The 13,047-nt window shown below is 50.0% G+C and overlaps 1 protein-coding gene across 1 annotated transcript; it reads left to right on the top strand.

Moving 5' to 3' along the window:
• The first annotated feature begins 11,627 nt into the window (after nucleotides 1–11,627).
• Nucleotides 11,628–12,670, top strand: LOC148217437 (olfactory receptor 14J1-like). Its single transcript, XM_088158677.1, has one exon. The coding sequence runs from the start codon at nucleotides 11,672–11,674 to the stop codon at nucleotides 12,602–12,604; it is 933 nt and encodes a 310-aa protein (XP_088014803.1). The 5' UTR covers nucleotides 11,628–11,671; the 3' UTR covers nucleotides 12,605–12,670.
• Nucleotides 12,671–13,047: the final 377 nt, after the last annotated feature.

The raw sequence follows: 13,047 nt of genomic DNA, 5'->3' as shown, positions 1-13,047 counted from the left end.
GGCTTTGGCTTTCTTGGGATACATTCTCCTGCCTCAGTGCTGTGTCCTTGTCCCTAGAGCAGAGAGAATTGATCAGTGGTGTCACCTTTATGGTACCTCAGGTGCTGTTTGGCAGCTCAAGTCCCAGGCCAAAGCTGCAGTCAGGTGAGGGAGGGCTGGGCTGGGCTGGTCTCAGCCTCTTTATTCAGGAGTGGATTTTTGAGTTCCTTCTGAACCCAGACTATACTGTGACTCTAGAAGATGTGGATGTGCATTTTAACTTGATAACATTAATAAAAATTATTATAATAATCATAAATTTGTTATTTTTATTATAATTATTTTCTACTACTTCTATTTCTTCGTCTTCCTCTTCCTTCTCTTCTTCTTCAACTTCTTCTTCTTCTTAGTGTCTATATTATTCTTCTTATATCTATGCTTAAAATTATTATTATTTTTACTACTACCACTATTTCTAAATATTAGTATTTCTATTATCATTCTTCCTATTATTATTCATTTTCTTCTTATTATAATTATTTCTTCTTATGTGCTTCTTCTTGTTCTTCTAATTGTACTTGTACTTGTACTTCTACTTTTACTTGTACTTCATATTTATTCTTATATTCTTATGTTCTTATTCTGCCTATATGCCTTATGGTTATATATGCCTTAAAATGCCCTGACCAGTTCCTCTTCATCTTTGCTTTCTTTCCAGCCTCTCCATGTCCTTCCTAAATTGGGGGTCCAGAACTGGACACAGCACTCGAGGTGCTGCCAAACCAGTGCTGAGCACAGGGGAAGAATCACTGCCCTGCTCCTGCTGGCCACACCATTCCTGATCCAGGCCAGCTGCCATTGGCCTTCTTGGCCACCTGGGCACACTGCTGGCTCATGTCCAGCCTGCTGTCCATCAGTGCCCCCAGGTCCCTTTCTGCCTGGCTGCTGTCCAGCCACTCTGTGCCCAGCCTGGAGCACTGCAGGGGTTGTTGTGGCCAAAGTGCAGGACCCAGCACTTGGTCTTGTTAAACCTCACCTTGTTGGATTTGGGCCCTGGATCCAGCCTGTCCAGGTCCCTCTGCAGAGCCCTCCTACCCTCCAGCACATCCTCACTCACACCCAGCTTGGTGCCATCTGCACATTTCCTGAAGCTGCACTCCATGCCCTCCTCCAGATCATCAATGCAGATATTGAAATCCACGCTGGCTGGCTCTGATCCCTCAGCCATCCTGGAGGTGCCCTGTGATGGCACTCAAGGTGATCTGTTCCATCACCTCACCAGGCACCCAGGTCAGGCTGACAGGCCTGCAGTTCCCCACATCCTCCTTCCAGCCCTTCTTGGGGATGGGCTCACATTGGCACCTCCAGTCCTCTGGCACCTCCCTGCTGAGCCAGCACTGATGAGAAATGATGGAGAGCACCTTGGGCAGCTCATCCAGCAGCTCCCTCATCCCCCTGGGATGGATCTCATCTGGTTCCAGAGACACCTGTGATCATCTGAGTGGCTCAGCAGGTCCCCAGCTGCTTCCCCCTGGATTCCAGGGGTCTGTTCTGCTCCCTGTCCCCATCTACCAGCTCAGGAGAACACTTGTCCTGAGGACAACCTGGCTTATTTTTAAAAACTGAGGCAAAGAAGGGGTTGAATACTTCAGCCTTTTCCTCAGCTTTGGTAAACACATCCCTCCCCCCAAAAAGGAATGGAGATTTTCTGTGGTTCTCCTTTTGCCATTAATGCATTTATAAAATCATTTTTGTTATCCTTCACAGAAGCAGCCAGGTTAACTCATTTGAGCTTTCACCTCTGATTTTCTTTCTGCATGCCCTAACAACTTCTCTAAATTTTTCCTGAGTTGCTTGCCCCTCTGTCCAAAGGTAATGCACCTTATTTTCTCCATGACATCCTGGTAAAAGCTCCCTGCCTAGCCAGGCCAGTTATTTTCCTCTCTAGCTCACTTTCCTCTGTGAGGAAAGTGAGAGACAGGCTGCTTCTGCTCCTTCAAGATTCCTTTCTTGAAGTGTCTCCATTCTTCCTGGAATCCTTTAAGAGCTGTTCCCCTTAAAAAAATCAGTTCAATTATTCCCAAATCAGCATTCTGAATAGGCCAAAGTCTGCTCTCTGTAGGTCCAGTGTAGATGTTTTGTTGATGACCCACCTTCTTTCACAGAATATTAAAAAACTGCATTATTTCATGGTCACTGTACCCCAAACAGCTTCTGAGCACCACATCTCCCTCCAGCCCTTCTCTGTTTGTGAACAGCAGGAGACAGAGCTTTCCTTGCCAGTGAGAAGAGAAGGAATTTTGGTTTTGATCAAGGGCATATTATTTTTATTTTTCAGTTCAGAGAAGGGCTGACTGAAGCATTCCTTAAGTGATCTTGGTGCTGAATGTCTCCTTAGGAGGTCTGGGCTTGCAGAAGAATGAGCCCCTTGCAGGCCAACCCTGTTTGGACAAGCTGCTCCTCACCCCCAGCCTCACCATGTCTGACATTGCCTGGCTGGGACTGCCATCCTAAAACATAAAAACCCCTCTATAAATTTATTATTAATATTGTAATTTAATTAAGTAATATACGTATAATTATGCTTTTATTTTCATAATACTATTATTACTTTTTTATACCTAATTTTTCTATTTATATGAAAAAATCTATATATTTTTAGCAATCAGAAAAATTAATGGTCATTCATTCTAAGTAACACAATTCACTTCATTAATTAATTGGTCACTATTGGCCATTGATTTCTCCCTGTTTATGATAATTAGTCCTATGTTAATCCCTTTCTCATCTTTTTAATCATTTTCACAGACAGGATAAAACAGGGCCACTTTGGGGCCCATGAAGATATGTTCTGGGGTACATTTCAGGAAGTTTTGGGTCTGGGGAGGGAATTTAGAGAGAACTTGAGGGTCTGGAGGACACTTCAAGTAGCCAGGTGGTCACTTAAGGATTCTGACAGAAACTCCAGGGTCCGGGGGAGCTCTTGGGGGTCCAGGGGGGCACTTGGGGGTCAGGGAAGGGAATCTGGGGCCATTTGGGGTCTGGGCGGGCACTTGGGGGGCTCTAACGGGGCTCTCCGGGGTGCGGGGGATGATGGGAGTTGTAGGCACAGGTATAACACGGTTCAATAGGGCTGCGGAGCATCATGGGAGTTGTAGGTGCAGCTACAATGTCTCTCGGTGGGGTGCGGTGCATGATGGGAGATGAAGTCACGACTGCAATAGCACTCTATGGGAACCGCAGAGCATGATGGGACCTGTAGTCCAGGAAGTGGATGTTTGGGGGTCCGGGAAGGCACCTGGGGGACACTTTTGCGTCCCAGTCGCAACTTGAGGTGCTTAGGAGGGAACGTGAACGGTTCGGGAGCACTTGGGGGGAGCTTGGGAAGCTCTAACCGGGCTCTTTAGGGCGCAGGGAAGGGCAGGAGTTTTAGGCACAGACCTGTGTTCTGAGGGACTCTGGGGGACCCAGGCAATGACAGAAGCTGAACTCCCAGAAGTGACTGTAACAGGAATCTGTGGGGTTGGGAGCTTCCATAGGATCTGGGGATGCTTTTGGGGTGGTCCCGAATGGGCGCTGAGGGGGACCTTAGGAATCCTGGAGGCTCTGGGGGACACTTACGGGACATGTCGGGGGCAGATACCGGGGTGCTGGGGAGCGCGGTGCATGATGGGTGTTTTACTCCCGGCTCCAATGGGGCTCAACTGGTGTGTGGGGCATGATGGGAGTTACAGGCAAAAAGAAAAGATGGCGTCGAGTCTAGGCACCGCCCATGATGTCACGATCTCTGGAGCTGATTGGCTGCGGGCGATGATGGGCGGGAGCCTCGACAAATGGGAGGTGGCGTAGGCAGGAACAGACCATTCAAGCCCTCCCAGTACAGCCCAGTTCATCCCCAGTACAGCCCAGTAGAATCCCAGTGCACCACCAGGCCCTTCCTGTACATCCCAGTTCATCCCTAACACAGCCCAGTCCATTCCCACTGCCCCTCGAGGCCCTACCAGTACTCTCCAGTCTGTCCCAGTACACCTTAGTTCATGCCCAGTCCCTTCCAGTTCCCACCCGTGTCATCCACAGTATGTGCCAGTGTCTGCCAGACTTCCCCACAGTGTTCCCAGTGTCCCTAGTTTGTCCAAGTATTACTCACATTATCCCCAGTTTGCCCCAGTATGGCCCAGTATCACTCCCAGTACATCCTGGAATGTCCTCAGTGTGTCTCTGTGTACCCCCAACATCCACCCTCACAGCTGGCCCAGGGCAGCTCTGCAGTGGTTTTGGTGGAACCTTGGGCTGGCACACACCTGAGGAGTGTGTCTGTTTGCAGAGGGGAACATTAGGAGTTTTAGATTGCTTTAAAAAACCCAAAAATACAAAACTCCTCTTTGCCAGACCTTCTGAGGAGAGACCCTGGATCAACATCAATCACAGAATGCTGCAATCACCTCTGCTCTAAAGAGAACAGTAATAAAATACGCCCTTGAAAATAGGAATGGATATTTTTAAGAAGCTCTTTCTAATATTTCTCCATATCTGGTGTTGAAAACCTTCCTAATCAACTGCACTGGACCAGAGGGAAATCATTGCAGAACCATTGTTTGTCAGGACTTGCTTGATCCCAGTGAGCCCCATGGTGCATTTGGTGCTGCCAAGGAGCTCCAAATAATATTTTGGAAATACTGGCTCTCTCTGCAGTGCTGCCCTTGCCAGGAGCCCAGCCCAGCTCAGCAGCACAGACACAGCACAAGGACTTTAATGACCCTCTCGGGGTTGGGGCTGAGGCCCTGAACATCAGTCCCTGAGAGGGAGCTGAAGAAACCTCTCAAGAATTCCAAGTAAGATCCAAACTCCAAAGTTTCTCTTACTTTTAGTGAGTCCCACTGATAAATATGAAGGAGAAAGTCTCCCAAGGGTTGAATTAGAGCAGAAAATTGATGACAATGATGTCAGGTAGGCAAAAATAGGGAAAAGGAGGAAAAGAAACCTCTCAAGAATTCAAAGTCAGATTCAGAGTCCAAAGTTTCCTGAAGTTCTAAAGGGTCCCCCTGAGGGGCATGACTGAGAAAGTGTCCCCAGGTGTGGGTTTATTGTATTTACATTATATTTTTAAAATGTGGGTTTGTTTTTTTTATGACATGTTTTTAAAGTGTGGGCTTATTATTTTTATGTTACAATTTTTTGGTGGGGATTTTTTCTTTTCTGAATGAAACAGAGAGACAGGAGTTCTGAGTTGCTTTAGAAAGTGTGATTTATTTGTTTTATTTTCTATCCAGGCAGAAAGGGTAAGTTTGTCTTACAGATGTTCACAGCATGGCTTAGAAGTCAGAAGACTTATGGCTACAAGGTCTTTTCAGGATTTATGAACCAATAAAACACTGTTAACAGAGATATTTAGGTTTCTAATTCAATACTAAGATATTTCGCCTTACTGACCCATAATACAGAGTGAACTTTCTTAGCCCATTATATCCTGACACTCAAACTTACATTGCTGCACTCTAAAACTTCTTGTTCCCTTTGTAAGTACCTTTATTTCTTCTAGATCTTAAATTCCAAAGCTAAAGCTATCTCTACCTAACTGTGTTTAATTCTAAGCTTTGGCTTACAGACCCTTGCATTTTGAATTCTAACACAGCCATGAATTGAGTTTGCTCTGGGTGTTGCCTGCAGCCTCCATCAGCTCCAGCTGGGCTTTGCCTTTCCTGAACACATGAACACACGCTCAGGGCAGATTTCTGAATTCCTCCTCTGTAGCTTGTCCTCACTTCCACCTCCTGGTCGTTGTGCTGTGGCTCATGCCTGTCATTTGTCCCTGAGGCAGCACAGCCCCCCTGGCCAGCACAGGCCCCACATCCCCTCATCAGACACGGCACAGCACAGGGAGTGTTTTGGGTGGGCAAATGTTCCCCACCAGAGTGTCCACTCCACACCTCAGTGTCCAGTCCCAGCACCCACATCCTGTGCCAGGGGTCACAGAGAGCCCTGCTCTGGGCTCTGCCAAGGGCTGGGTGAGGAGGGAGCCCGGGCAGGGCTGATGCTGCCCCTAGAGCAGTGCTGAAATGGGCAGGAGGAAGGAGATAAGCACAGAACAAATAGACCAAGACACTGGGGTGAGAGCCCAGGTCTGGAAGTGGCTGATGGAAGAGGCTGGAGGGATTCTCAAAGCCCTGGGGCACCTTCTCACACTGGCCATGCCACCAAGGCCACAGACCAAGCTCCTCAGTGCCGCACCTGCCTGTCTGAGATCCCTGCCAGGGAACTGGCACAGCAGCACACACCTGCTGGAACGTCCTGGCCCTGCAGAGTCACACAGCTCAGCTGACACGAGTGGGTTTTATCTCCTGAGCTCTCGCCTTAATTCCATGGGGCTTCAGACTTCCACAATGCTCTCCTTGCTTCTGAAGTGTCACAATGGTCCCTTGCTGCCATGAGGCCCTGCAGGGTCACAATGGCCCTTTGGTTCCCCACAGTGTCACAATGGTCTCCATGATTCCATGGGGCCTTGCAATGCCACCATGGTCTCCATGGATCCACGGTGCCCTGCAGGATCACAAGGGCCCTTGGGCTGCACCAGGCCCTGGAATGCAACAGTGGCCTCTTGGTTCCACAAAGCCCTGCTGCTTCACACTGGGCCCTTGGCACCATGCGGCCCAGCAGGGCCACAGTGATGTCCTTGGTTCCATGAGATCCCACAGTGTCAAAATGGTGCCTTGCTTCCATACAGCCCAGCAGTGCCACAATAATGTCCGTGGTTCCACAGGGTCACCACAGTGTCACAATAATCTCTTGGATCCCTGCTGTCCCCACAGTGTCACAATGGCCCTTTCATTTCAGAACGCCCCACAGTGTCACAATGGTCTCCATGGTTCTCCATGGGGCCCCACACTTTCACCATGGTCTCCACAGGAAGGAATCCATGAATCCCCCGTGTTTCATGGCCTCATGAACTGCAGCCACCAGAGGCAAAGGCCAGACAGATATGACTGTCCTGGCAGTTTCTGTCTGGGAGAAACCCTTGCAGATAGGAATTCTGGAGGAAAAGCACCAATTTTCACCATGGGTACCTGTACAGGAGGGATGGTTCTTTTCCATAGGAAGGAAAGCATGGAGCCCCACTGTTTGAAGACTGGTGAGACCCAGTCCCAAGGAAGTCAAGGGCAGCCAGAATGTTGGAAATGGCAACTTTTGTTTGGGAGCAATCACAGATATTGAGACTTTTGGAGGGGGAAATCTCATTTTGGCAAGGGGTGCCTGGATGAGAAGGACAGTTCTTTTCCATTTGAAGGAAAGCCCAGGGTTTCAGGGGCACATGAGAAGAGACCCTCAAGATGCCAAGGGCAGTTGGACCAGTCAGGCCAAGCCAAGCAGACCTGCTACCTGTTCCCTTGGATCCATGTGGCCCTGCAGTGCCACCATGGTTGTGTCATATTGGATCCTTGGTTCCATGAGGCCCAGCTGTGTCACACTGGCCTCTTGTTTCACTGGGGCTGCACAATGTCACAATGGTCCCTTGTTTCCATGAGCCCTTGCAGTGTCACAGGGGTCTCCTTGGTGCCACAGTATCCCAATGGACCCTTGGTTCCGTAGGGACTCACAATGTCAGAAGGGTCTCCTTGGTTCCATGAGGCCACAAAGTGTCACAGTGGCCCCTTGGTTCAATGAGGCCTGTGATGCCTTAAGATTTTAGCCTTTCTACTTTTCAAATCATATATTCAATAGTGCATAACTCTAAACTCCATACAAAATGTTAGTTAACTGTCTTCACATTTTGGTCAGACAAAACAATTCCTCTAGGCCTGAAACTTAAGGACACCCTACAGCCTCAGGCTCTGAAAAATATCAGCAAAAGTGAGTTCAGGGCTGAGAAAACTGAGGGAATATGGCTTCATGACCTAAAGCTGTAATTGGAGGATTAACCTCTGATACCAAATGAACCAAACTTAAATCTGTGTGAAAAACTCATCACCACTGTCCATCTTGGGTGTAGCCTCTGGGAGGCTTTTGACTGCCCAAGGTGAATCTATTGAAGGCCTGTAATAAATACTCACTTTATTCTCTTAACCTTGTCTAGCCTCTGTTCTAGGTAGCCACTCCAAGATATCACCTGTAGTGTCACAATAGTCTCCATGATTCCATTGGGCCCTGCAGTGTCACAACAGACCATTGATTCCGTGAGACCCCACAGTGTCACTAGGGTCCCCTTGTTTCCAAAATGCCCCAATAGCTCTTGACTTTCAGAAAGCCTCAAACTGTAAAAATGGTCTCCTTTGTACCATGATGCCCTGGACTGCAACAAAAATCTCCTTGGTTCCAAGGTGTCAGAATGGTCCCTTCTTCCCATGGAGCCCCACACTGTCACTGTGGTCCCCGTGATTCCATGAGGCTTTGCTGTGCTACAATGGCCCCAATGGCTACAATGGTCTCCAGTGGGACTCTCTACAACTCCCTGAACAGAGGTTGTAGTCAGGTGGGGGTCAGTCTCTTCTCCCAGGCAACCACTGACATAGTGAGAGGATATAGTCTGAAGATGAGCCAGGGGGACTTTAGGTTTGACATCAGGAGAAAAATTCTTCACTCAGAGAGCGATTTGGCACTGGAATCTTCTGCCCAGGGAGGTGCTGGAGTCACTGTCTCTGGTGGCATTTAAAAACAGACTGCACGTGGCACACAGAGCCATGGTTTAGTTGATGAGGTGATGTTAGGTCCTAGGTTGGACATGATGATTTCAAATGTCTTTCCAAACTTCATTGCCTCTGTGATTCGTTTTCATAATAGTCTCCATTGTTCCATGAGGCCCTGCAATGTCACAATGGACCTTTGGTTCCATGAGTCCCCACAGTGTAACAATGGATCTTTGGTTCCATGAGGTTCCTCAGTGTCACAATGGTCTCCTTGGATCCACAGTGTCACAATGGCCCCTTGGTCACAATGAAATTCTGGTTCCATGAGCTTTCATACTCTCAGCAATAATTCTGCAGTGTCACCATGGACCCTTTGTTCCATGAGGTTCTGTGCTATAACATGGTCACCTTGGTTCTGTGAGGCCCTGCAGTGTCACATTGGACTCCTTGTCTCTGTGAGGCCCAACTGTCACCAAACCTCCCATATATCAGAATAAGACTCCTTAACACTAATTTGATGATAAAAAGGACATCATTTTTTTCAGGTCTGAGGTCCAATGTGGGATAACTCCTAACATTACATGGACACATTATTCTATAAGTGTGTTCATATATTCAGTCATTACACATCTATTACAATTTACCCATTCCTATAAAACCCACCCCAAGCTCCCAATTCAATCCTTTTTTCTTCTGTCACTGCCCCCATGAGCCAGATGTCTTCTTCTTCTCTTCTGGCAGTCCCTGCAGGGAAAGCAGCCCCTGTATGCCTTGTTCCTCTGGTGAAAGTTCACAGGGACAGTAAAACTTGAATTACCCCTTTTGGCATCAAGGCCAAGGCTCTGTGTGTGCAGGCAGAGGCAGGCAGGAGGCAGAGCTGTCAGCAAAGGAAGGGGCCAGCGAGGTGGGGCAGCCGGGGGATGACGACAGCCTGCAGGGACAGAGGCGCAGGGCATGGACACCGTAGGACAGCCTGGGCTGCAGAGGGCACAGGGATGGGCAGCAGCTGAAAGGCCCTGACACAGCCAACTCCTGCAGCACTTGGGCCATGCAGGCTGGCCCTGGGCCTGAGGCCAGCAGGGGACAAGTGAGCCTTGCTGTGCTGGGGCCTCATTGCCTCCTTGTCCCTGCTCAGCAGCCTGGCAGGGGCTGCCCCATGGTGCTGCCCTTGGCATTGCACATGGCCAGAGCCCAGTGGGCCGGGAAGAGCCCTGAGCAATGAGGGAGGGACAGGATCTGCCTTGCCAGGGGCTGGGGCTCAGCCCTTGGCCCTTTGCATTCCTGAAACACATCAAGGTTTTCTCAGCATCAGAGACATCTTTCCCTTCTTTGTCCCCACCTGTCATCAGTGCCACACATGTTCTGCTCTAACTGGAACCTGGGGACACTTTCTGAGTTGTGTCCCTCACTGAGACCCATTAAAACTTCAAGAAACTTTGGAATTTGAATCTGACTTGGAGTTCTTGAGAAGTTTTCCTTCATCTCTCTCTCAGGGACTGATGTCCAGGGACTCAGCACCAAAGCCCTGAGAGGGTCATTAAAGTCCTTGTGCTGTGTCTGTGCTGATGAGCTGGGCTGGGCTCTTGGCACAGAGGCAGCTCCTGGCAACCAAGCAAAGCTTCATAAAGACATTTCTGCTGAGGAGCAGCTCCTCTCCCAGCCCAGCAGGGCTGAGGGCACTGCCTGCAGGCACTGAGGGGACAGGAGCCAGGCACAGACAGGCCAAAGGCAATCAGGACTGGGAAGACATTGAGCTGAGACTGCACTTAGGGAAACATCTTCACAGCCCTCGACATGGTGAGTGTGTGGGTGCAGGGCAATGTCCCCTGTGCTCCTGGAGGGATCTCCTGGAGCCAGCACAGCCCACAGTCTGGGGGATATGTTAGGAGGACTCTCCCAGTTTCTCTGAGACAGAGGAGGAGGAGGAGGAGGAAGATGAGGATGTGCTGCAGAGCGGGGCTGCCCTGGGCACCGTCAGAGGGACAGGGCAGGACGGCTCCTGCTGCCAGGGACGGCTGCAGGGGCTGAAGCTGGGGCTGCAGCCAGGGCTGCCCAGGGCTGTCCTGCACAGCAGCTCCTGCAGCCCTCAGGGCTCTTGGCCAGCCCAGGCCATGTGCCACCTGCCAGGGACAGCTCTCAGCCTGCCTGGCAGCTCCCCATGGACTGTGGGGAGAAGTTGGAGGTGCAAGGAGCCACCCCCATCAGGGCAGATTCCTCCTGCTGTGGAGATGGTGCTGCATGGCCAGGGCTGCTCTCAGCTTTCTCCTCAAGGCAAGGCAAAGGGGCTGTCAGCTGTGTCTGTGTCACTGACACTCCTGCACTGTCCCACTGGCCATCAGCACATCTGCCTCCCATCTCCCTCACAAAGTGCCTCCTCACCCTCCTGTGCCTACAGACAGCAGCAGCAGCACCTTGGCTTGCAGCATCTCAGTTTGTGTGAGCTGCCCTTAAGGCCCTGCTGGCAGGGAGATGGCCCTGGGCAGTGCCCTGTGCTGGGAGGGGTGTGCAGGGCAGAGCTGAGCCCCCAGGGCTGGGCTGGGCTCTGGGAGCACTGGCAGGGACAGAGCTTAGATAGAGAGAAACAGCTCCCAGTAGGCACAACTGCAGGCAGCAGAGAGCCAGAGCAAACCCTTGGTGTGTCTCCCTGTCCAATTGCATAGGGAAAGAGAGAAGGGTATAGAGAAGCTTTCTTTGAAACTGGTGCCTTAAGAAAGTCCACTATATTTTTCAAGCATGTTTTGGTTCAGCCATCCTGAAATAGAGGGAGGTGTAATGAAAAAGGCACCTGTGTGTGACCAGCAGGTCTGACAGCACTGGGGCACAGGCAGCCCTACTTTCCCTCTGGGCTCCCCAAGTGTTCAGGGTGAGAGCAATGCTGCAAGCAGATTTCTCCCCCTTTGAAGAAATCAAAACCCCAAGCTCATAGATAAAAAAAAGGTGACTGAAATTTAGGCAAAGAAAGAGAAATTCCTTTGAGTAAATGTGTAATAAAATAGCATAGGATTGACTCAAGGAAACCTATCCAGGATTGTTAATGTCTTCTTTGAACAGTCCCCGATGGTGAGAATGAAAAAATGACCAACAGCAGCTCCATCAGCCACTTCCTCCTGCTGCCATTGGCAGACACGCGGCAGCTGCAGCTCCTGCACTTCTGCCTCTTCCTGGCCATCTCCCTGGCTGCCCTCCTGGCCAACGGCCTCATCATCAGCGCCGTAGCCTGCGGCCACCACCTACACACTCCCATGTTCTTCTTCCTGCTCAACCTGGCCCTCACTGACCTGGGCTCCATCTGCACCACTGTCCCCAAAGCCATGCACAATTCCCTCTGGGACGCCAGAATCATCACCTTTGCAGAATGTGCTGCTCAGGTGTTTTTCTTTATGTTCTTCATGTCAGCAGAGGTTTCCCTCCTGACCATCATGAGCTACGACCGCTACGTGTCCATCTGCAAACCCCTGCACTACGGGACCCACCTGGGCAGCAGAGCTTGTGCCCACATGGCAGCAGCTGCCTGGGCCAGTGGCTTTCTCACTGCTCTGCTGCACACGGCCAATACATTTTCCCTGCCCCTGTGCCATGGCAATGCCCTGGGCCAGTTCTTCTGTGAAATCCCACACATCCTCAAGCTCTCCTGCTCCAAATCCTATCTCAGGGAACTTGGGGTTTCTGTTTTCACTACCTTCTTAGCACTTGGTTGTTTTGTGTTCATTGTTTTCTTCTATGTGCAGATCTTCAGGGCTGTGCTGAGGATCCCCTCTGAGCAGGGACGGCACAAAGCCTTTTCCACCTGCCTCCCTCACCTGGCCGTGGTCTCCCTGTTCCTCAGCACTGGCTTTTTTACCTACCTGAAGCCCCGCTCCATGTCTTCCCCATCCCTGGATCTGGCCCTGTCAGTTCTGTACTCAGTGGTGCCTCCAGCCCTGAACCCTCTCATCTACAGCCTGCGGAACCAGGAGCTCAAGGCTGCAGTGTGGACACTGATCACTGGACGATTTCAGAAAAAGTAAACTGCTGGCCAATTGCTGCAAATCATTTGTAATATAAGAAATCCTAGATTTTAACTGTTGGTTTGGATGTTGGTTTTGGTTTGGATGTTGGTTTGTTCTTTTATTTACTTTGTTTTCCTTTTTTAACATTGCCCACTAAGTAATGTAATTTTTTGTGTTTTTCTGTTTTTGTTTCTGTTCACCTTTTCTATGACACACAGACTGTGTCAATGAGGAGCTGTGCTCTCAATAGCTTCAAAGGAAATAAAGGATCTCACCACAGAGTTTTTACCAGAAATTCCCCTTTTGTTCCCTTCTCTGGAGCTGCAGCAGCAATGTCTGTGTGTTGTTGCTGGGGCAGATCAGTGCTGGCACAGCAGCTGTGCCAGCAGCAGCAGCACTTGGTGTTGCCAGTGCTGCTCCCGTGCCACTGCCCCACTGCCCTCCTGGCCCTCGTGTTGCTG

Source organism: Sturnus vulgaris, unplaced genomic scaffold (assembly GCF_052056855.1).
Source record: "Sturnus vulgaris isolate bStuVul1 unplaced genomic scaffold, bStuVul1.hap1 Scaffold_84, whole genome shotgun sequence".
Classification (NCBI taxonomy): Eukaryota; Metazoa; Chordata; class Aves; order Passeriformes; family Sturnidae; genus Sturnus; species Sturnus vulgaris.
Note: the sequence above shows the minus strand (reverse complement) of the source record. Positions and strands in the feature narration are given on the sequence as shown.

Coding starts and splice junctions, on each gene's coding strand:
- LOC148217437 (XM_088158677.1), top strand. CDS start 11,672: ATGACCAACAGCAGCTCCATCAGCCACTTCCTCCTGCTGCCATTGGCA.